Source organism: Typopeltis vanoorti, chromosome 21 (genome assembly GCF_054136105.1).
Source record: "Typopeltis vanoorti isolate ZY-2024b chromosome 21, IOZ_Tvanoo_1.0, whole genome shotgun sequence".
NCBI classification, from domain to species: domain Eukaryota; kingdom Metazoa; phylum Arthropoda; class Arachnida; order Uropygi; family Thelyphonidae; genus Typopeltis; species Typopeltis vanoorti.
This window is the reverse complement of record NC_143569.1, coordinates 71,985,948-72,011,230: the sequence shown is the minus strand read 5'-3', so window position 1 is coordinate 72,011,230 and position 25,283 is coordinate 71,985,948. Positions and strand designations below refer to the sequence as shown.

Below are 25,283 nucleotides of genomic sequence, written 5' to 3'. Positions count from 1 at the left end.
ATGAGTTGGCAGTATCCATCATTCATATTTTAATAGAATGCCCTAATTTTGCCACTTTGCACAGTCATTATTTTAGCCGTATTCATAATCTATCTGAGTGCTACACACTCGAGCAGATTTTATTAGACTCATCATCTATCACTCCAGTTTTTAAATTTTTACAGAGCATTAATGTTTACCATCTGATATAAATTACACATGTATTAGTTTTTATTAGTTTAATTTGTATATATGCTTTTAAAAACTTCGTTTTTTTTTAATGGTTTATGAATTTGAATACATTTTTTATACTTGTTTTAACATCTGTTTTATACTCATCTTTTAAATCCGTTTTATACAGCTCTTTTAAACCTGTTTATCTACACTGATTTTTTATCTCTTTATGCTGTTTTACCAATATGTTGAGTACTTTTAAAAAAATGTTTCATTTGTTTTTATACACAAATTTGAGCTCTTTATATGCCATTTATTTATTACATGTGGGCACTCGCTGCATGACCCCATAGATGTCCTTATGTCATTAAACCAAAAAAAAAAAAAAAAAAAAGAACAATCTTTCATGTCAGCTGCATTCTTTAATGACTCAAAAAGTTTCTCCATTTCTTCTTTAGTATAATCTTTAGTAGGATCTGAAACTGATGGTTCTTATTATATATTGTGATGTTATATATATATATATATATATATATATATATATAAACTGATGGTTTATATATCTTGATGATATATATATATATATATATATGCATATATGCATGCAAGGTGTGACAATTTAATTCCAAGAACGGCTGCATAGTGTCACCCATGTGGTGATTTAGTTGGAGTCACATGAGTAATCATTTTTGTACATGTTTCAACTAATGTGTGCGTAAATCTCAAGCTGATAGAGCCATTTGGTAGTTGGCTATTGAAAAACACTAGAGATCTGCATGTAAACTTTTAAAAATGTGTGATCGAAATTTGGAGCAGCATGTTAACATTAAATTTTGTGTGAAAATCGGTAAAATTTCTACTGAAATGTTGGAGCTGTTGAAAGTGGCATGTGGTGTAGACGCTCCGAAAAACTCAACTGTCTTTGAGTGGCATAAGAGATTCAAAGGTGGATGAGAAGATGTGAACAATGACCACAGAAGTGGGCAGCCAAAAACAAAAATGACAGACACAAATGCGAACAGAGTGCGAGATTTGGTATGGTCTGACAGATGATTAAGTGTGCGATTAATGGCTGGTGATTTGCAAATGAATCTAGAAACAGTCAGGGCAATTTTAACTGAAGAATTGGGTATGCAAAGTTTTTCTGCAAAGTTTGTGCCTCGTATCTTGATGGATGAACAGAAGCAGCAGCAGCTTCAAGTTACAACTGATCTTTCTGCAAATAAGCACGTTTCCAAGAGTAATTACAGGTGACAAAACCTGGTGCTTCCAGTACGATCCTGAAACAAAATGCCAGGGCATGCAGTGGAAAACCCCCGAGTTCGCCACATCCGAAAAAATCACACACATTCCATTAGCAGTTCAAGACCATGCATGTGTTTCTTTGATCACAAGGGAACAGTCCACTACGAATTCATTGAACAGAGACAAACGGTCAGCCAACAATGCTATTTCGAGGTTTTGAAAAGATTACAAGATTCTATTCAGAGAAAAAGACCTGAATAGTGGCCTGTCAAGTGGATCATCCATCATGACAGTGAGCCAAGCCAAGCCATAGTGTGCTCATCGTGAGAGAGTTTCTGGCCAAAAAATCGATTATCAATTAGGTTATCCTGCTTAATCACCCTACTTAGCTTCCTATGATTTCTGGCTATTTCCAAAATTAAAGACTGCACTAAAAGGATGAAGATTTTCTGACAATTCCTGATATCCAGCATAATGCAATAAAGGAACTCAAGAGTATTCTGGAAAAAGAGTTCCAGGCCTGTTTCCAGAAATGGGAACACCATTTAAACAAGTGCATAAATGCACAATGGGACTCCTTCGAAGGCGACAGTAGCCACTAATGTATAGTTCCGAATATAGGTTTCTTGCAAGTGCATTTCGGGAATTAAATTGTCACACCTCATATATATATATATATATATATATATATATATATATATATATATATATATATATATATATATATATATATATATATATATGATCAACAGTTATATTTACTTGGTGAGTAGATATGTTCATGTTTTTTTTTTGACTGACTGAAACTGAGAAAACAGAAGTTAATTTTATGAGGCACACAACATGTTTTGTCAAAAATGACTTCTTCAGGTGTAGGAACACTTAAAGCAAATGAAAAAAACATAAAAACACTGTACCATTATAATAACAGACTTGTAAACTGAAGTTAAGTTTGAATTGTCGTTATAGTCTGTGCTATAGTTCTATTGTTGTTCATATGCGAGCATGTGAGTTCACACATACGACAGTATCTAATGGAAGAACTATGCGAGTCAGGTAGACTATAAATGAGGTTGCTGTTGATATGAGAAGAGTCTAAGATAATTTCTTTGGATTCTACTATGTAATGTTCCACTTCATCGTGACAAATATAAACGTTTGATGTTGCATTCCAGTCTATTACGTGTTGGCAAAACACGTTGTGTGCCTCATTAAATTAACTTGTCTGTTTTCTCAGTTTCGGTCAGTCAAAAAACATGAACATATCTACTCACCGAGTAAATATAACTGATGATCAGCATATTCCTTATGATGAGGATACATCCCAACTTACAAAAACTTATCAGAAAATCGCCAGAAGCTTTGGATAGTTCATCAACAGGCTTGTCTTTTTAAAATGCTGTAAGTCCTTTTCAATCATTCCAAAATTTCTACAATTCAAGGAAATCATCACAATGGATAGGGCACGTAGAATTTATAAAAAAACAAAGTTAGAACTTTTATCAGTACGAATCAGTGACACGAAACGAAACTTAGCCTATCTCTTTAGGAAAAAACTCACTTTGAAAAACTGTTTAGCAGTATCTTTAGACCCCCCGTGTCATGGTACAACATAAAAGAGATAAGCACGCGCCAGTCTTCAAGAACTCAGGACATCAATAAACCTAAGCTAATTAGAAAATTTAATACACTCAGATTAACACAAGAACGATTCGCACCTAATAAACATCATAAAGGCCTTAAAAATAAACAAATCATCTTTTACCCTTAATCCAGAAGAAGAGCATATTCTCTCAAAAGGTCTTAATTTTGTTCCTTCACCAAAATCCATCCCTACTTCCTACGAAGATAGAAAAAGCTAGTTCACTGCTTCCTATAGCAGATGCAAATTTACTTCGTGTGGGGGCAATATTTGTGATTAGCAATGCAAAACTCCCAATCAACAACATTTCTTCTGGTGAAAGACTAGCCATCAAAAAAACTAAAAAGGAACAGAGATATTATTATCCTCCAAGCAGACAAGGGCAATGCAATGGTCATACAACAAAACAGTTTATCACGAAAAAATCCTGGTGTTATTAGAATCAGATACCTACTCTGAACCAGATAGACCCAACGAGAGAGATACATAATCAAACAAACAATCTCCTTAAGAGGACAATGGAACTTACAAGAAACACACGTCTTTCTCTTCGGTCTTAGATCCACTTATTCCAAGATTATACAGCCTTCCAAAGGTGCATAAAGAAAATTGTCTGCTCAGGCCAATAGTTGATAGCATTGATTCACCCACATATAAATTATCAAAATATCTAGCATTCTCCTTAAAGGTCTAGTAGGAAATTCTTCTTCTTACATTAAAAATTCAACATAAATTATATCTTTAATTTCTAAAATTAAAGATATAAAGCTCAAGAATGCCAATATTATGGCAAGCTTTGATGTTGTAGCACTTTTTACAAACATTTCAATGCAAGATGAAACGTTTGTAATGAAACTTTGCAGCCAAAGAAAGTAGTATATCAAGATGATAGACATGTGAATGAAAGTTCATTTGAGGTGGTCTGGTGTGAAATAGTGACCAACACAACCAAATATACATTTTGATGCTGCTATGGGCCAGGGGGGTACAGGGGGAGATATTGAATTCATGCATCAGCAAATTAGTGCAATGAGTGCAGGTTTAGTGATTATTATGGGGGATTTTAATTATGGTGATATCAATTGGAAGGAGGAAATATTACGTAGCAAAAAGGAAATGGAGTTCATACATCTTCTACGAGATAATTACTTGAAACAGCACATAACTGAAGGGACACGTTGTGTGAGAGTGTTGGACCTGGTTATTGGTTCAGAGGATATATGCATAAGTAAGGTGTCCTTGTTACCTCCAATTGGTGAACGCGATCATGTGGTATTGACTTGGGAGGTTGCAAAATCTGTGGATTTTTCTGTTAAGAATGGGTCTATACGGAACTACAGGTTAGGCAATTATAACAAGCTTCGGAGTGAGCTTGCAGCCATCCCATGGCAGAACATATCGCAGGGAAAAGATGTTAGCAGTGCATGGGATAAAATCAGCGGGTATCTGAGGAAAGCAATATCAGATTGTGTCCCCATGATTAGGAAGACAAACAAGGTAGGCATTAGATGGATAAGCAGTAGTATCACGCTTGATCTGCAAAAAAACAAAATGTTATGGAGAATGTACAAGGGGAAATGCGATCAGTACACCCATGAGCAGTACAAGGCTCAAGCTAGGAAGGTTATCAGCATAGTAAGATAAGCTAAATAAGATTATGAGAAGACATAATATATAGCCAAGGGTAATCTGAAAGAGTTCTTCCGCTATGTGGCAAGCAAAACTGTAGAATGACTTCAGCAGGATAACTTTAGTGGGTGCTGATGGTATTGAGGTGACAAAATCAGATGTAATAGTCGAGTTACTGAGTGATCACTTTTCAAAAGTCTATCACCCAAGTGAGGATATCTCTGTACCTGTAGCAATAACTAATGTGAGAATTGAAGTTAAGAAATCAGAGGTATTTAATATATTGCAAAATTTAAATGCAAACACTGCTCTAGGTTTAGATGGAATATTAGCTCTGGTGTTGCGTGAATGTGAAAAGGAATTGTCAATCCCTCTTACTTGGATATTTAACTTAAGTTTGAACTCTGGTATGGTCCCTAGGTAGTGGAATTTAGGCAAAGTGGTTCCTTTGCATAAAAGTGGCTCTAAAACTGCGGTAGTTAATTACAGACCATCTCAGGTGTAGTGGTAAAAGTATTGGAAAAGTTGGTTAAAGAAAAAATTCAAGAATAGGTGGATCAGGATATGATACTCTATAGAAGCCAACATGGTTTTGTTAAAGGTGGATCCTGCCTTAATAATCTATTAACTTTTTATAATAGAATGACATCTGAGTTGGACAAAGAAACTGGCTACACAGTGGTATTTCTGGATTTTGCTAAGGCTTTTGACAGGATACCCCATGGAACACTGTTACGCAGATTGGAGCAGATGGGAATGGATACTAAATTGGTGATGTGGATAGGAGAATGTCTCAGGGAGAGATACCAGAAGGTGCCCAACTCAGATGTCATTCTATTATAAAAAGTTAATAGATTATTAAGGCATGATCCACTAGAGTATCATATGCTGACCACCCATTCTTGAATTTTTTTCTTTAACCAACTTTTCTAATACTTTTTCCACTACTCCTGAGATGATGATTGGTCTGTAATTAACTACCGCAGTTTTAGCGCCACCTTTATGGAGTAGCCGAGTCCAGGATGAGGCAGCTGACCAGTGGTGTGCCCTCAGGGCTCTGTCCTTGGGCCATTGTTGTTTAATTTGTATATAAATGATATAGGAAATGGCTTAAAAGGAGATATTCAGTTGTTTGCTGATGATGCAGAGTTGGGTAGTGCAATAAAAAATCAAGCTGATGTTGAAAGTTTGCAGGATGATTTAAATAAGCTGGTAGAATGGGCAAAAGGTAATGGATGTCAGTTCAATCTGGAAAAGTGTAAAGTAATGCATTTTGGGTTTAAAAGATTACCAGCTGTGTACTACATTGATGGAACAGTACTCCAAGAGATGATGAGGCTAGGGACTTAGGGGTGTTGGTAGATAGGGAGTGAAGTTCAGGGGACACATTGCTAAGGTGTCCAAGATTGCACATAGGATTACTTGGTTGTTGAGGAACACACTAACATTCAGAGATAAAGAGGTTATTATTCCCCTTTATAAAGCATTGATACTTCCACATTTGGATTACTGTGCTCAGGTCTGGTCACCTGGATTCCTTGGAGATGAGGAGGCTGTGGAGAGGAGTGATTAATTGGTGAGTGATGTAAAAACTGCTTCCTACATTAACAGATTGAGAGCTTGTGGATTGCAGAGGTTGGTTGATAGGTGGAGAAGAGGGGATATGATAGAAACATTTAAATTACTGAAAGGTTTTTATAGGATTGATGCAGGGGAAATGTTTCAGTTGTGTGATAGTGATGGAAGAACAAGAGGTCATTCCTGGAAATTAAAGAAGAGTGTTGTTAACAAGGGTGTGAGAACAAGGTTTTTTGCCTGGAGGGTGGTGAATGAGTGGAATTCATTGCCTGACTTAGTTGTGAGTTCTTCATCTGTAAATGAATTCAAGGAGAGATATGACAGATATTATTTTGCTAGTTTGGGTCTCCAGCGATGAGTCTACTGACTCCATGGAGATAGCCGTAATAATAATAAATAATAATAAAATGTTCTCAACATTTAAAAAACAAGATCTCTAAAAAGTTTTTTGCTCTTCTCTCACACTGTATTAATTCAGGATATTTTAAGTTTGAAGAGAAAATCTATAAACAGAATAAAGGACTAGCTATGGGCAGCCTCCTATCTCCAGTACTAGCTAACATTTTCTTCAGGACTTAGAGGAAAAAGCCATCACTAAAGCAACATTAAAACCTAGAACATGGCTCTGCTATGTGGATGATATATTCCTTATTTGGGAGCATGGTGTAGAGAATCTTTTCATCTTTCTAAATTATTTAAACAACTTCCACCAATTTACCATCGAGATGTAAGAAAATGGTTTCCTTTCATTTCTTGACATGAACCTTACTAAGATGTCTGATTCTTTAAAAAATCTCAATCTTCAGGAAATCAACACACGCACACGCACGCAATGTGCATCATCAAAGTTAGGCATCATTTCCACATTGGCTCACCGTGCACACTCAGTATTGTCCAATGAAGAAGAACTAAAAAATGAACTAAAATATCTAGAAAGAACTTTCTCTAATAATGGATACTCTTCCAAAAACATCAAGAGGCAACTATACCAGCACCTTTGAAACAACATAGAGATTCCTAACAACCCCAAGGATTATATTTCTTTACCTTACATCAGTTCGCTCTCCCGGAAACTAGAAATAATTTTGAAAAAATTTAATATTAAAACGTGTTTTTTTTTCAACTCTTCCAAAACTAAGGTCAGTTTTAAGCCGCCCAAAACAAGCTCATAACCATCTTCAGTTCCCGGTGTATATAAAATAATATGTGATTGTGGGAGGCCATACAATGGCCAGACTGAGAAGTCAATTGTCCTACGGCTAGGGAGCATCAGAGAGACATTTCATACAATAGAATCAGAGCAAGCGCACTCTCAAGTCACGTCTTATTTTCAGTGAACACAAATGATGAAGGCCGCCAACACGAAATAGATTGGAATGCAACATCAAATGTTTGTCACGATGAAGTAGAACGTCGCATAGTGGGATCCAAAGAAATTATCTTAAACTCTTCTCATATCAACAGCAACCTCAGTTATAGTCTACCTGACTTGCATAGTTCTGCCATTAGATATTGTCGTATGTGTGAACTCACACGCTCGCATATGAACAACAACAATAGAACTATAGCACTGACTATAACGACAATTCAAACTTAGCTTCAGTTTACGAGTCTGTTATTATAATGGTACAGTGTTTTTATGGTTTTTTTCATTTGCTTTAAATGTTCCTACACCTGAAGAAGTCATTTTTGATGAAACATGTTGTGTGCCTCATTAAATTAACTTGTCTGTTTTATCGGTTTCAGTCAGTCAAAAAAAACATTAACATATATATATATATATATAACATTATATTATATAATATTATTTTCTATATCTTCTATATATTTTCTATATTATTATGCTATATTTCTATTATACTTTTATTATATATTTCTATTATACTATATATAATATTATTTTTTTCCATTTATTGTAAATTCACATTCTTGAGGAACTACATGCATCATCTTTCCTAAAAGTATGGGGTAATCAAGACTACTAACAGCAGTTCACTACATCTGTTCCTCTGATGCACTTCTTGGTTTTATTATTGTCATAAGATAAAGAGCTTTGCTAAGGATGTGTGCTAAATGTAAATAGTTATTTCTTAATATTTACAGAATTCTGAAATATGTTTCATAAGTTTTATTTGTTTGCTATTTTTCATTTACTCAGCCAACTTTATGGCAAGCTGCTGAAATGAGAATCCTTGACAGCCTGGTTGGCCAAGTGGTTAGCATATCCACTCTCTAGCCAAAAAGGCTGTGGGTTTGAATCCCGCTGTGGGCATGGATGTTTGTGATTGTCTGTGAAAATACTAGTGGTGGGCAGTAGATGGCATTAGTGTAGATGATGCAGTTCACTGTATTGGCAGATTGAGTGTAGAGTAGGTGCCCTTCCTTAATGAGTCTTTGGACTCCTTGGAGGTGTCATGTAATAATAATAATAATAATTCTAATGTAAATTAATAGATAATAATCATTCATTAAAACACATTTCATATTGCTATTACACTTCATTTCTAGCAATGTTTAACTGTAAGGGCAAAGTTAAAATTGGTATTTCATTTTATTTAGCTGCCAATGTGTTGTTATCAGAAATGGGAGATGTTAAACTTGCAGACTTTGGGGTAGCTGGACAACTGACAAATACAACAAGTAAACGCAATACTTTTGTTGGCACTCCATTTTGGATGGCCCCCGAAGTTATTAAGCAGTCTGCTTATGATTCAAAAGTGAGTTTGTTTGTTTATTTCCCATTTAATGAAATTTTGTGGTTTCTGGAATAACAGTTGATATGTTATAATTCTGAGAAATAAGCATATATCTTTGCAATATTTTGTGAAAGTTTTCATTGTGTTGTGCTATATTTTCATATTTCTAATTGTTCATCTGCCTGAATGTAAATTAAATGTTGTATCATCAAAACAAAATGTAGATAAACATATACCAATGTATTAATGAGGTAGATTATCAAATGATGAAAATGTATCTATACCAGGGCCGGTTTTATCATTAGGTGAACCTAGGCAATCGCCTATGGGCACCAAGACTTTGGGAGCACCAGATTTTGCTACACACAAAACTCTATAAAACTAACAGGAACTCCTGTATTCCATAAAATTCATATATGTAATCGTACCATTTCTTTACTGGACTTATATACACGTCCAGCAAACTTGGATAATATTCTGTCCACCTGCTGAAAGAACATGGATAAGAAGTGTAGTTTGACAGTCATGTCCATTAGAAGGGGCAATAATCCTTCACGCTGAAAAGAACACTTAACTAGATTACGTGGCGTATGTAGACAGCTACGTTCAGTTGCCTACAGCAAGAAACGCAGTTGCTTGCCATTTGCTCAGTAACCGGAATCTAAGTTATATCAGACGACTAAATACCTATCAGTTATATTCATTTTGCTTCTTGTTTTTATCGTATAATTATAGTTTTTTAATACCAGCACAAAATAAGAAATCCTTTCATTTTCTTCACTTCATATTGTATCACTTTGGAAGATCAATGTCACTATCAATTTTTTGCTTAATTATTTTAATCACCAATACATTTTAAAATTCTCCCAGAACTTGATTGAAGATAATTATTTTTGTCAAACAATTATTTTATAAGTTCATGAAAATCCGAATCTAAAAATGAATACAGCCTCCATCTGTTCCTAATTAAGTTTTCTTTTTTATTCATAATCTTAGTTCGAAGGTTAGTTCACAGATTGCATGCAGGTTCGCACTTTTAAATTTTGCTTTATAGAGAATCATATGTAAATCTTGAATCATACCATGTAACGCATAATTTTTATAAACGTAATCTGTAGGTTTTTGCATTTCAACTTTCTTGGTTTCCCCCAATCACTCCCTATAAATAAACGGCAATTACGAAGTCAACTGTTATGTACGTATTTTCAGTATTATGCGGCAGTTTTGAAGTAGCAATATTTTCCCTACACTTTATCCTTCAAAACGTGTAGATGCATGCGTCAAAATGAAATTTTATTTTCAAAATTTTCATAACAGATTTAATTCGCCTTTAATGGCTAACCCCGTCCCAAAATTATCACCCCCCCCCCACACACACAAAAATACTGCTAGATAACATATGTACACTTTCTTTTTGTTTAAATTCATTATTTTTCCAAAGTAATTGTACTGTTGCAGTTTTAAGCAAAAGACAAAGGTGAAGAATCTGATAAAATACCATTGGATATAAATTTTTGATATTAAAAAGACACACAATCGGAAACTCCGAGTAATGTTTAACATCATTTGTTGTTCATTAAAAAAACGTTCTTAAAATTGAAATGTGTGACCCATATAATTTTATTTTCAAGGAAAGAAAGCAAAATGTCATATTTATTTCAATAAATGTTATTTAAAAAATATAAATATTTGACATAATATTTCCAGTGCAAACAAACGTTATGATTATTTATTTTCGCACATGTGAAATTCGTTTTTATTTGGGAAGAGACACAATAAATAAATTGTGCAGCAAAAAGGGTCAAATATCGTAAGACAGTAAAGAAATTTGAAGTAATACAGTGCACATAAAGACAATAATCCATTAACGGAGGGGAGGGGGTAATTGAATTTTAACAGATAGAATGCTGATGAAGTTTCATCAGCATTCTACATTTTTATTAGGTCAAAGGGATTTTGAGTATATTTGCGAACAGATATATTCAACATAACTTAGCCAGTTTTGTTGTAAAAAGTGCCGCATTTCCAAAAATATTAGTGGCATAATAATAAAATAGCAAAATTCATAATGCTTCAGAATAATTTGATAATTTTGATAATACTAAAACAAGATGAGACACATCTGTAGAAATCTATTATTATTATTACTGGAGTCCTTTTAATTATGAACTCTATAAATATATATTTAATAAATTGGTTGTATTTTTATGTTTTTAATTAAATAAACTAGTTTCATTTTGTCACAGATTGTTTTCGCTTCTCAACTACCTGGTCTGTTGTTCTTATCAATATTACTAAATTCCAATCTCCTCTGGAAATTTACTCTTAGTAAATGTTTGACTTGTATTGACTACCATTGAGTGACTCAGCAGTTTAATCCAGAGATTAAATATATGGTCAGTTTAATCCATAACATTCTTAAGAATATTTCACCCTGTGATTTCCCAGAATCCTGTTAAGAAAGAATAGATAGCAGAGTATTGAACTTGCGATCATTTTGAAACACATTCCTGAGACAACAGAGATTTTTTTGTGTGCTGCTGCTATTTGTATTAATTAGTTGGGTAAGAGCAGTTTCTATATCACAAAAGCATTTGATTTTCAAGTTTATTATTATTTATAAGTTAAATGATTTTTTAGTTCATTTTTTTGTGCATTAAGATTCTAGTTATTTTAGGATAAAATGTCATTTAAAAAGTGGATGTCAGCAAGCATAGCAAGTTATCGTTACTATTCATTGTCTCTACGTTCCAACTAAAGCTGGAATTATTATGCTTATTACTGAAACTTAAACAAATCAAATTTGGAGTTATATATATAATATATATATATATATTATATATATGTTATATATATATATATATATATATATATATATATATATATATATTATATGCTTTTTATGTGAATCATATGCTTCCAGTAAGTAAGGTGGTCTCGCATTAGGTGACAAAATATACCTTTCACCTAAAGTTGTTTGGTTGGAAAGCAGATACATTAACCATTCTATCAACCAGAGAGGCATACTATGCATGTTACTGCAAACTGAAACGTTTTATTGAAAGTTTGTTTTTCACTTGGTCAGACTATAATAAATTTAGTTTAATCCTTTATCCAAGTGTGTGCAAACAAAGTTTGTGCCTGAAAGTATCTTCAGGACTGGGGTAAAGTAGTACAACACTGGGCAACTCCTTGCAAAGGTGGAGCAAGCTACCAATACTCCTATCTCAGTATCTCCCATAATGCAAAACACTTCTCCTTGTGGATATGTATAATGTTATGCATTAAGAGAAGGGCCACTACCCAGACTAGTTTCGACCTTTATTGAGGTCTCTTCAGTGGGAGCCAGGCCCAAGTGGAAATACCAAGGCAGAAGCATTAGCAAGGTCATCTCCTTGTGCCACCTTTTTATTAAATTACTCTGGATTTAGAGAAAGATGTTGAAAGTTTATTTTTCACTTGGTCAGACTATATCGGCCTTGGTATCTCCACTTGGGCCTGGCTCCCTGAAGAAACCTCAGACGTTAGCTATTCAAAATTATCATTTCGAGGAACAAATGAGACATTGTTTTCGCATGGAAACGGAAATTTTTTGAAATTTGTCGAATTTCTAGCCAAGTTTGATCCAATAATGAACGAACATCTTCTAAGAAGAAGAGATAAAGATATATTTGCGCATTATTCTTGAAAAAGATATTCAAAATGAAATAATAAACATCTTTGCCAATGCGATAAAAAAGAAAATTTTAGAATCTGTTGTTGCCGCAAAATATTATTCCATAATTATTGACTGTACGTCCGACATTAGTCACATGGAACAAATGGGCATAATACTTTGATTTGTAGACACTAGTAATAGCAGTTTCTATAAAAGAACACTTTTTGGAATTTATAGAAATAAAAAATACCACTGGAGAATTTTTATCAAATGAAATACTAGGAACTGTAGACAAATTTTCATTACCAATACAAGATTTACGAGGTCAAGGATACGATAACGTCAGTAATATGAAAGGTGATGTAAAAGGTGTGCAGCTACAAGTTTCAAACATTAACCCGAGAGCAATGTATGTACCCTGTAGTTCACATTCATTAAATTTAGTAGTGAATTGCACTGCTAATACTTTAGATGCCACAGCATTTTTTGACACGGTACTTCGTCTATATGTATTTTTTTCCGGTTCAGACTCATCGATGGGAATACCTCAAAAGACACATAAGTAATTTTACACTCAAACCAGTCTGTGATACACAATGGGAGAGTCGAATTGACTCATTAAAGCCTCTAAGACAGTGGTTCTCAAACTGGGTGCTGCGAAATTTTGAATCGTTTATTTGAAAAAAGCAAAATATTCAATTGCCACAAATAACTAAATCAAAAACAAAAAAATTATATATTTTGATTTCAATGGATGAAGCGTATATAAAAATTATTATTTTTTGTATCACTTATATTATATCCTGGGATTTCATTAGATCACCGCGTGTCGTAGTAACTAGATATGTGACGGCACATAAATACTGGGGAAAATTAACTAATGAATGGTTAGTTGTCCTGCTGTCTGTTTTAGTATTTCTCTGTTCAGTGTGACAAGTATTATACTTGATCATTTCCCCTAAACAAAAATCATGAGTCTTTTGTTCATCGGTGAGAAGAAACAAAGTACAATATTAAATTCGTTAAATTCAGTGAGTAGAGGTTTTTCTTATTGTTATATATTCCAACTATAATGAGATACATCGTAAGCAAATGTTTTTCCTTTTTCGATCCAGAAAAAAAAATTATTTACTTGAAATAAATTTTAAAATAAAATATTAAAGTTACATATGCCCTTCAAAAGCATGAATAATTTTTTTCTTAAAAAAAGAAGTGAAGATTCTGACGATCAAGAAATGTCTACTTGTAGCAAAGCTAACGAACCAATTCGCACTAATAAATTTATTTATGGGTTATATATGCGAGTCTTTCAGAATCAATTAATCCGCACTTTACCCTCTATAAAAAGCAAATAATACTAGGGGTGCCGTGAAATTTATTTATTGATTTTAGTGTGCCACCAGACAAAAAAGTTTGAGAACCACTGCTCTAAGATATAATTTGTCCAAAGTTTGCGAAGCACTGCAAGAAATATCTCAAGATGATAAATAGTTTATGTGGATTAAGTGGAAATACCATGAAATTAGATGCTAGTAGTGTTCTTAAAACCTTAAGGAAGTTCAAATTTATCGCATCCTTAGTAATGTGGTGTAATATACTTTTTGATATAAACTTTACAAGTAAACAACTTCAGAATACAAGCCGTGATATAAATGGTGGATACAAAGAATTTCTTAATGAAAATCCGAAATGAGGATGAATTTGAAAAGATGTTAACAGATGCGGAAAAAATCGCTGAGGTCTTAGGTAACTCCTAATTTTGAACAAGAAATGTTAGACTTAGAAAAAAAAAAAAAGAAACAATTTGTGTATGAAGCAGAGGATGAATTCATAACAAATTTTAAACAAAAATTTAAGGTAGATTTTTATTTTTCAATTATTGATACCGCAATTGCATCTGTTGACGAAAAATTCAAGCACATGTCTACAATTAACGAAAAGTTTGGTTTTCTTTTAAATATATATGAATTTCAAAAAATTACTTCAGCAGAACTTCTTAAAAAATGTTTGATATTGGAAAATTATTTAACACACAATAATTCTAGAGATATTGACAGAACAGATTTATGTAGTGAATTACAAATAATAGCAAGGCAAATTCCAGAAAATACTTCCTCATTAGATGTCCTGTCATACATATGCAAAAATAATTTAGAAAATAGTGTTCCAAATGTGTTTATTGCTCTGAGAATTTTTTCGACATTGCCAGTATCGGTAGCAAGTTCAGAAAGGAGTTTCTCGAAATTAAAACTTACAAAATCTTACACTTGCTCTACGATGGCTCAGGAACGACTCACTGGTCTAGCAATAATATCTATAGCTAGACCAGTGAGATTGCATCTACAATCAATATAGATGAATTAATTCAAAACTTTGCCAAAGCAAAAGCCCAAAAGATTGATTTTTCATAATTTTTGTATTCAAGATTAATTTTCTTGCTATACAGATATTAGAAGTAATGATATATGTATACAAATGTATTGGTTTTGATTAATAAATTTTATATAAACTTTTATATATAAATGTTCTTAATGATATTATTTTTATAAATATCCACATGTGTAGAAGTACATGTGCTTGTGTGAGTATGACAAAATATATATACAGCAATCCCTCGATTAGTGCACCTAATGCGTTCTTTAAAACAGGCGCATTAATCGAAAATGCACTAATCGAATATAATAACCTATGGGAAAAAGTATAATTCATTTCTCCAATTTCATTTTTGAACCTTAATTTTTTTATAAAAGAATGAAGGTATGTCTTAGGACCTAGTTAAAGGAAAATCATGAAGCTGGAAGACAATAAAACATATTCAGAATATAAATTTTATTATTCTTCTACTTAACAAAGAATTGAGCTAAATTTTGTACGTAAAATATTATAAGCTGCCATTTGTTGTAATCGACTTGCAGGCGATTTTTATGATCTGCCATAAACTGCGGTATTCTCTTTCCCGATTGTTGAAAGATTTCAATGTGTGAAAATTATCATAATTCATGAATATTTCCATGTTTAAAAATATGCCACTTGGTCACTGACATTTGCTACACAGATGTAATTTCCTTCAGTTTTGAGAACAGAGGATGCTGCCATTTGTTATAATCCGCTTGCAGGCAATTTTTATGACCGATCATAAACAGCGGTATTCCCTTTCCCAAATGTTGAGTGGTTTTAATGTGTAAAAATTAACAATACACAAATATTAGGCGTTCTGGGTCTGAGCTTTTCGACATATTCTCGAATATTATTCTCCTCAGAATATTTCCACTATAAAATATTTATTCATAAAAAATGCTTAGAAAACTAAAATGACAAATTCCAGGAACTTCTCGCAGAACACAGTTTGGGAAACCCTGGTATACATAGTGTACATAGAAGTAGTGTAGTATGCCATTAAAAATAACTTCGTAAAATGTTTTAAATCAGTAACTAAATGATTTCATTCTGGTGAGTGATTTTTTAAAATAGTTAGCCATAAAAATGTATAGATAGAAAATTTTTAAAATCTGTAACATTTATTTTTATGATGTATATAGGCGCACTAATCGAATTTGGGTATCGAAAAAATGACGCACTAATTACTGCATAGAGACAATGTATAGGTGCGCCTAAATTTTCTTTGCCTAGGGACACCAGATACTCTTACACCGGCCCTGATCTATACTATTCTAAACCTTAAACCAAAACAACAATCTCTCTCTCTCTCTTATCACTAATGAAATTAGTTTTAACCCTTTAACTGCTGATTTTATATTCTGCTGACATTGTCCCATGTGCTGAATTAATTTTGTAAAAAAATTATAAATAAAACCAATTAAAATTCTTACTGAAGTAAGAAGTCCGGACAGCATCTTACATTCTTGATATACACTTGTTCACTCACAAAAATGGCAATAATAGGGTTTTATAAAATTTGCATAATCAAGGGGTGTCCATTTGATTATACAAATTCACACATTAATTTATATAGAAATTAATCAAAATATATAAAGAGCACTATTATTTACAATACAGTTATTACTAAGCCTACCAAGTGCCAGGGTATGAAAATCCTAAAAATTTAGCATGGAATGATATTTTTCAAAACAGGACTGTACATGGAGTCCGTGTACAGTCCTATCACATTTGGTGCATATATACCAACTGTCACGACGCTTCTGCTCAAAAGTGGTATTGGAACAGACATAACAAACTCGAGCTGCATTCTTCTTCTTCTCAGTAGAAGGTACAAGAGAAGGGAAATGCCTTTCTTTGAAACACAGTGGTTGATCTCCAGGTGATGGACGTCCTTTCAACCTCCCTGTTCTTCTGGGGATATGGTACTTTTGAATTATTTCCCTGATAAGCATGAGTTGGTAGTCTGCAAAGTTTGTGTTTTTTCCAAATTTTACATTATAGAGACAGTGGGAATTTAGTATGGTCATATCCAGAAGGTGGAAAAATAGTTTTTTGTATACCACTTCATAGTTTTCATATGCTCAACAGAAGTGACCATCACTTCTGTTGAGCGCTCATACGCTCAACAGAAGTTACCATATCTGTCCTGTCTACAGCACCCATGTTGACATTGTAATCCACCACACAATGCGGTTTCACAATATTCTCTCCTGTCTGTCGATCTTTATTGTCCGTCTGTGTAACATCATTTTCATGTAATGTTGTCAGCAGAAACTTCTCTCCTGTCAAGCCACCTTATTGCAAGAATATTGTCTGTTTTGCTTCTATTTGTCCCTTATTTAGTGTCTGTGAAAATTTAGGCATTCCATTTCTATTTTTCCTGACTGTACCACATGCATTGGTCTTGTTTTTATGCAACCAGTCGAAAAGTAGATGGCTGGAATACCAGTTGTCGATCCATAGTTTGTGATCCCTATGTAACTATTTCATAAGTGTTTTCACAACTGCACCCGACACACCAAGGTCACTCTCAGAGAAGATGTCTGTGTCCTTCCCAGTATACACTATGAAATATGTGATGAAACCTGTTTCACAGGCACAGGAATGTACTGGGAAAATGATAATCTACCTTTGAAAAGAACAAGACTTTCATCTATACACAAATTTTGAAAGGGGTAGAACATTTCACTGAAACATTTTCTTAGACTTTCAATTACAGATTTCAACTTATATAATCTGTCTCCTTCAGGTTGATTTTCATATCACTAAAATGCAAAAATCTGTCCCGGGCCATCAATCAGAAAACTGGGGGATTGAGAGGAGAGGATCTGTAGACCAATAATCAGAAATTGTAAGTTTTTTTTACCCTTGTCATTAGCAGTGTAATAGCTAAAAAAATGTAAAATTCTTGAGAGGTGGTGTTTTTCCATTGCTTTAGTCATGAAGATGGTGTAGATGGTCTATTATTTGTGGTGAAGGTATGAAACTTGTTTGTTTCTTCAGCTATTGTTGTCATTAGTTCTATGGTAAAAAATTGTTCAAAAATATCTAAAGCTGAAGAATCATCAGTGATATTACCTGTGATTATTCCTGAATTACTGCTATCAAATTCATGTACTCTTGGAGTAAATGCATGATCACACCATTTGAACAATACATCTTCGGTACGCATGTTCGTATTGAGGCTTTTGTCACTATCTTGCTCGCTTGTAACACATCACCAGGATCTTCTTCTTCGTCTGAAGTACACAATTCACTTAACTCAGACAATTCTTCTGCCAACTCATTTGTTGTTAACAATTCATAAATTTGATCATCAGTAAGATAATGCAGATATTTACTGGTAGACACCACATTGTGACATCCCTGAAATCCCCACAGTCGCGTGGTTTAGGCAACGTGCTGCATATGATTAGTTGCACCAGTTCAAATTTTTCTCTTTAGATGTCATACAAGGAGAGAAACCAAAGTCAAATAAACTTCAATTGGTTGGCAGTAGATGGAGGAACCTACCTGCAAAGTTTGAATATCTTACGATGATTCTTTCCATACTAAAAAAATGTATGAATATGGGAGGCGCGCCAAATGTACATATACAGGCTCAGCAAAGCAGGCATGTATTTCCGAGCCCATAATAGTACGTTCTCAGCAGTTAATGGGTTAAATTTCAAGTAATTGTGGAAACTATTTTGCTTGTATAACAGTTGGAAAATTTTAAGTATAAAGCACAAGAATAATGGTGAACTTTTGCTGCTTGATTTCACTTGTTGGTGAACACCCAGATCCATCGAGAGACCGGAATCCCCTACATCCTTCCGCTCCTTTATGACACATCTCCTTATTCCTTCCTTCCCTTTCAACATGAATTGACTCTTCTTGGCACTCTGCCAGCCAAGGTACTTGCATCTGGAGTTGTGCAGTGTGTGTGTGTGTGATAATCGGCTTTTACTCAGTTGTTGTGATACATTTTAAAAACATAGATTTAATGACTAAAAACCGAGATAACTTATAAAGATTTTAATAAGAAGAATAAGACTAGTTTCGGCTTATAACAGCCTTCCTCAGGTATTCTTAAAGGAAAAGAATAGTAATATATATAATAGTAATATATAATAATAGTAATTTTATATGTTTCGCATATAAAAGATATTCCCATCAATGAAAATGACATTCTAGCAAGTTTTGACATTATATCTTTATTTACTAATGTTCCTACGGACGAGGTACTTACATTACTAAAGGACAAATTATCCAAAAAAATGTTTACTTTATTAAAACATTGCATTCATTCTGGTTACTTCAGATATCAGGATTCCGTTTACCAACAAAAACAAGGCCTGGCAATGGGCAATCCTTTGTCCCAGTTCTAGCTAACATCTTCCTTGAAGATTTTGAAACGAAAGCCATATCTTCCTTCTCATTTAAACCAAAAGTTTGGAAACGATGTGTTGATGATATATTCATTATTTGGAATCACGGGCACACATCTCTCGCAGATTTTCTTCATCTAAACATCCAACATCCTAATATAAAATTTACTGCTGATCTAGAAAATAATAACTCCTTAGCTTTCCTGGATGTCATGCTTACACGATGCTCTGAAAGATTAAAAATCTCTGTGTACAGAAAACCTACTCATACTAATAGATATCTGCATAATCTTTCTCATCATTTTCCACCACAAAAACTTGGAACTATATCTACCTTAGGACACAGAGTATGCTCTCTCTTGACTGAACCAGATGAACTACAAAAAGAAATAAATCACCTCACTCTTATCTTTAAAGAAAATAGATACTCTAAAAAAACGATTAAGAAATTTCTTCTGGATCTAGACAGTGCACAACAGAAACTATTAATTTTAAAGGTAGCATCTCCATTCCATACATTAGCACAGTCTCTAAAAAATTAGCTAAAGTCCTTAAAAAATATAATATCAGGACATTCTTCACCACACTTCCTAAAATCCGTTCTCTAATCAGCTATCCAAAACCTACTCATCACAACCTAAAATATCCAGGTGTATATAAATTATGGTGCGATTGCAATATCCCTTATTTTGGACAAACTAACAAATCTATTGAACAACGTATAGAAGAGCATAAGAGAGACATCTCTTACAAAAGATCTCATGCAACTGCATTATCCAGTCATGTTCTTTTTTCAAATAATCTTAATGATGATCAACAAAGCCACTCCGTTTGCTGGGATAGATCAGAAAATATCTTTCGCTGTGATGATGAGTTTGAGAGGAAAATTATAGAATCAAGGGAAATCCTGCTGAACCCTGTCCACTTAAACAACAATTTGAGTTATAACATCCCGAATAGCCATGCTGCAGTTATTCAATATTGGCGTTCACATGAGCCTGCATGCACACTTGCAATAAACAATGGCACGCCTGTTAGAACAACTTGAAAAAATACAACATTTTTTTATGTATCAATTATGTGTGGCAATTTTTACCTGTAATTTCCAGTTTGTTTAGATACTTTGATGTTTATTACTATTCTTTTCCTTTAAGAATACCTGAGGAAGACTGTTATAAGCCAAAACTAGTCGTATTATTCTTATTAAAATCTTTATAAGTTATCTCGGTTTTTAGTCATTAAATCTATGTTTTTAATATATATATATATATATATATATATATATATACACACACATACACATAATGTAATCATAAAGATATTTTGTATGCAAACTTTTGCACATAAAATATCTTCATGATTACATTTACACACACAATTTTTTGTGTGCAGATAATTTTTGCTCATGGATTTTTGCATATACTTGTTTAGCTAAAATAAGAATGAAAACAAGAATATAATTTCTCCTGAAGTATAATTTAATTTATTTGCTAATCTTACACAAATCCTCTTTCATTTGGGATAGCACCACAAAAACTTCAATTATAATTTAACGATCAGTCCATTTAATAGGTGATCCATCATTCCATTGCAGTGATTTCTCATAGATATTTTGTTTCTGCCTTATCATTTTTAAAGATATGTGCATGGATGCTGTTCTGAACTGCCTTCCATCATTCCTTCATTCCCATATAAACTTGTAAAAACATGTGCAGTTAGTAGCTGCATATATTTTTACAAACTACCTATATACCAAGTTTTTATTTCACTTTATTAAAATAGAATTTTTATTCATTTTTAAAAAATTATTTAAACAACTAATGTGTTATAGTAAAACTTCAGTTTAGTATAAGCCAAAATAATAATGGTGAACTTTTGCTGCTTAATAAAGACATAAACTTTGTGGTAGCACCTAGAACTGTTAATAACTTGGATGTTGTATACTAAATAGAAAGAGGCATTAAATTTCTTCCAAATAATATAACTGATAAAATTTGTTTAGAAACCAGTCATATTTTGAATAATACAAAAATCATATGTAGCAATCTCACCAATAACAGAACTAGCAGCCATCAAGTCATTAAATTCTAGTATGGATATTCTTATACCAAAGTCTGACAAGGTTAATGGTATGATTGCCCTAAACAGATCTGCTTACATTCATCAAATTAATCAATTAGTCTCCGATAGCAACATGCATGAACTTTTGAACTATAATCCAACTAACAGGATTAAGAAGAAAACTGTTAAATTACTTAAGTCTGTCACTTCTTGGCCATTGGTCACTGTTGAAAACTTACCACATTACACTCACCCTCCCAGAATATATAAGGTCCCAAATTATTACTTAATCAAGAAATTAGTGGAGTTGGTAGGTCATTCTTCCTCTTATATAAAGAACATACAGTAAACCCTCGATTTAACGGACTTCGAATTTAACAGACAAAATTTCCTGTCCGTATGTCACGTGAAAATTAACACCCTGTTAATTTTAAAATGCTTTTAACCAAGATTTGTTTATAATTAAATTAACAGGTTATTTTTGTTATTAATTTCCTGTTATTTTTAACAAATTTTGGCGAATAGGCCATCATATGTTGGAAAAACAGTGTAGTAATTTAGCCGACATAAATGAGTCACTGCTCATAAAACATGTTCGGCGAATGATTAGGACGTGATCACACCAATCGCACTGTAATTGGTTGTTTTGTCGCATGGCATGACTTTCTACAGCAGTTTTATTACACACATTTTCATAATTTTAGGGAGTTAATTATAAAAAAAAATAGCAGAATTCATAAGTTCAAAACAACTCAATAGTTTTTTCAAAGCAGGATTACCTAAACTAAGTGCCTCAACATCGAACATTAACTTATCTAAAAGTGTGAAAATTCTGTTAAAAATTGTATGTAACAATTTTTTTGTTATTACAGTGCTAATATTGATAAAATTGCAGTATAATGTTACAGATATTTTTATTTAAAAAAATTCGTGATTTAAGGGACTTTCGATTTAACAGACACCCCTTAACTCCTATTAGTCTGTTAAATTAAGAGTTTACTGTACAGCACTTAATAAACAAAATTAAAAACATAATGTTTAGCAAAGATGATTTATTAGTCAATTTTGATATTTTTGCTCACTACACGGTCCCTCACTACTTTCTCCAAGATCTTGACAACTACTGATGACACACAGACTGGCCTATAATTAGACACTTCCAGTCTGTTACCACCCTTATGCAATGGCACTATCTTACCTTCCTTCCATTCCCTGGGCACCTTTGCCAAAGCCAGACTTTCATTGAAAAGCTACGTTAAAGGCACTGTTAATTCCCTAGCACATTCTCTCAAAACTCGTGGTGAAATACCATCCAGTCCCACAACTTTACTGACATCCAGAGTACTCAGTATCTGAAACACACTCTCCTCCTGTACCTCTAGATCGAACCAGTCCTATCCCTCTAGCATTAAAACTGACTCCTCTAGGATGAAATACTCCAATAAAGTGTTCATTGAACAATTCCACTATGTCCTCTGCATCAGTCACTCTATTCCCATTTTTATCCCACATTATCATTCTTCCACAGTCATTTCTCCTCCTACTGGCCACATAGCTAAAAAATTCCCTAGGATTTTCTTTGGATCTTAGGGTCAATCTCCTCTCATATTCCAGTTTCGCTTTTCTTACCACACTAGTCACTCTTCTGGCCTGTGTCTTATATTCCTCATGCATCTCTTCACCTGTCTCCTTATATCTCTTCCATAGCCTCTTTTTCGCATGCAATTCCTGTTTAATATTGTTTGTCATCCACTTTACTCCAAATTGCGTCCTCTTCTTCACTCGTGGTATACAAACTTACCATTGCTGATAACAAATATTCTTTCACAATTTCCCACACACTGGTGATATCCCGGCCTTCCAATTCCTCCCTCCATGAAACTTCCCGAAGTTGACGTCTAAGACTATTATAATCACCTGCCTTATAATTCCACATAAGTTCCCGTCTCTTTGATACTCCTGCATGTCTATTCATTTTCCAAGTCAAAACCATATGGTCACTCTCTCCAACTGGTGGGAGAGATATCAACTCAGTTATTATCAACTCTTCTGATGCTATAACCAAATCCAAAACTTTTGAACTTCTTGTTCCCTCTGTTACATGTTGCCTAAGACATTTGTCCCTCAAGAATTCTAGAAATTCCATTCCCCTATTGCTACATGCATCTTCCTCTCTCCAATTTATACTACTGAAGTTAAAATCTCCCATAACAATCATTCTTCTTGCACTTGTCAAACTTAGCTGTCTAAACATCTCCTGGTCCCCATCCTCTGTGCTCCTGGGTCTGTAGCAACACCCCACTAAATATCCTGTCTTGCCTATCTCTACCTCACACCATACGCTCTCAAAATCATTTGTCTCACTTCCTTCCAAATTCTCCACTCTTAGAGGACATAGGTCATCACTTATCATAAGCAGTACCCCACCACCACGCTTTCCCCTCCTATCCTGACGAAAAATGCTATACCCAGCGACTTCTATTCCTGTTGTTATATCCCCTTCTGTCAACCACGTGTGGTTGACAGAAGGGGATATAACATGTGTGTATGATATAATATGTGTATGCTCTAGATGATGACCTTCATGTGAAGGTCAATGTAGGATTATTATTTTGGTTTATATTAAACTGAAGTTTTACTATAACACATTAGTTGTTTCCTTACTTTTTTAATAAAAAGAGAAATGTTTCTTTCTCTTTTCTAAAAAGAGAAAGAAATGTGACTAGACATTTCCTCCACATAAAAATGGAAACTTTTATTTATCAGCCATACACACAAGAGGTTCCAAGACTTAAGTTAGAAGAAAGGAATTTTTTGATGTTTTGGTTCAATAAGTTTGGAATTAAACTATATGTGGGTGTGAAATAATAGTTGCTCATGTTCTTTCATGATTAGAGGAAAGTGAAGGAATGTTAGTGGCCAGTTCAGTGGAATAGTATCCAGTCTGAAAAGTTCTCCGCCTAACAATGAAAAAATGAATTTATAATTTCGAAATTATTTTTATTTTTCAACATAATTTCCCTTAAGACTAATGCATTTATTCCAGTGATGCTCCAGCGCCATTATCTGTCACTGTAGTGGTTCTCACTAAGATCTGCAGCTGCGATCACCTCTTGCTTCGAAGAAAAACGCTGACAAGCGAGGAAGAGTTTTAGTTTTGGGAAGAGATAGAAGTCAGAGGGAGCCAAATCTGGGGAATAGGGTGGATGTTCCAACAATTCATAGTGCAAATCTCTTAATTTTCCCATTGCCAAAACACTTTTGTGGGCAGGTGCATTGTTCTGATGAAAGATGATTTTTTCTTCTTCAAACCGGGTCTTTATTCACAAATTTTTTCGTCTAGTCTGGTTAAAAGATCGGAATAATATTCCCCGGTTATTGTTTTACCCTTTTCCAAATAATTGATAAACAAAATGCGTTTAGCATCCACAAGCACCGATGCCATGACCTTTTCTGCTGATGAAACAGATTTGCCTTCTTTGGCACTGAACAACCAACTTCTGTCCACTGTTTTGACTGCTGTTTGGATTCTGGTGTGTAATGGTGAATCCAGGTCTCATCCATAGTAATAAATCGATGCACAAAATCAGTTGTTTTTGTTGTTAAAATGCTCCAAGCAGTGTTCAGAGATTTTTGTGGGGGTGCGTTTTTGATCTGCTGTGAGCAAGCATGGCACCCATCTTGTGCAAAGCTTTTTCATTTGCAATTCTTCATGCAAAATATATCCTACACGTTCTTTTGAAATGCCTATAGTCACAGCATTTTCACGCACTTTGCCTCACCACGCATCCAATATCATATCATGCACTTGATCAATGATTTCTGGTGTTGTTACACTTTTTGGAAGTCCT

At 33.8% G+C, this 25,283-nt stretch overlaps 1 protein-coding gene across 1 annotated transcript in view; it reads left to right on the top strand.

Moving 5' to 3' along the window:
• Positions 1 to 25,283, top strand: part of LOC150094964 (serine/threonine-protein kinase 26-like) — a 330,587-nt gene that overhangs the window by 179,684 nt on the left and 125,620 nt on the right. Inside the window, exon 5 of the mRNA XM_090411052.1 lies at positions 8,807 to 8,964. Within this exon, the coding sequence (XP_090267178.1) occupies positions 8,807 to 8,964 (158 nt within the window). The remainder of the gene's footprint in view (positions 1 to 8,806; positions 8,965 to 25,283) is intronic.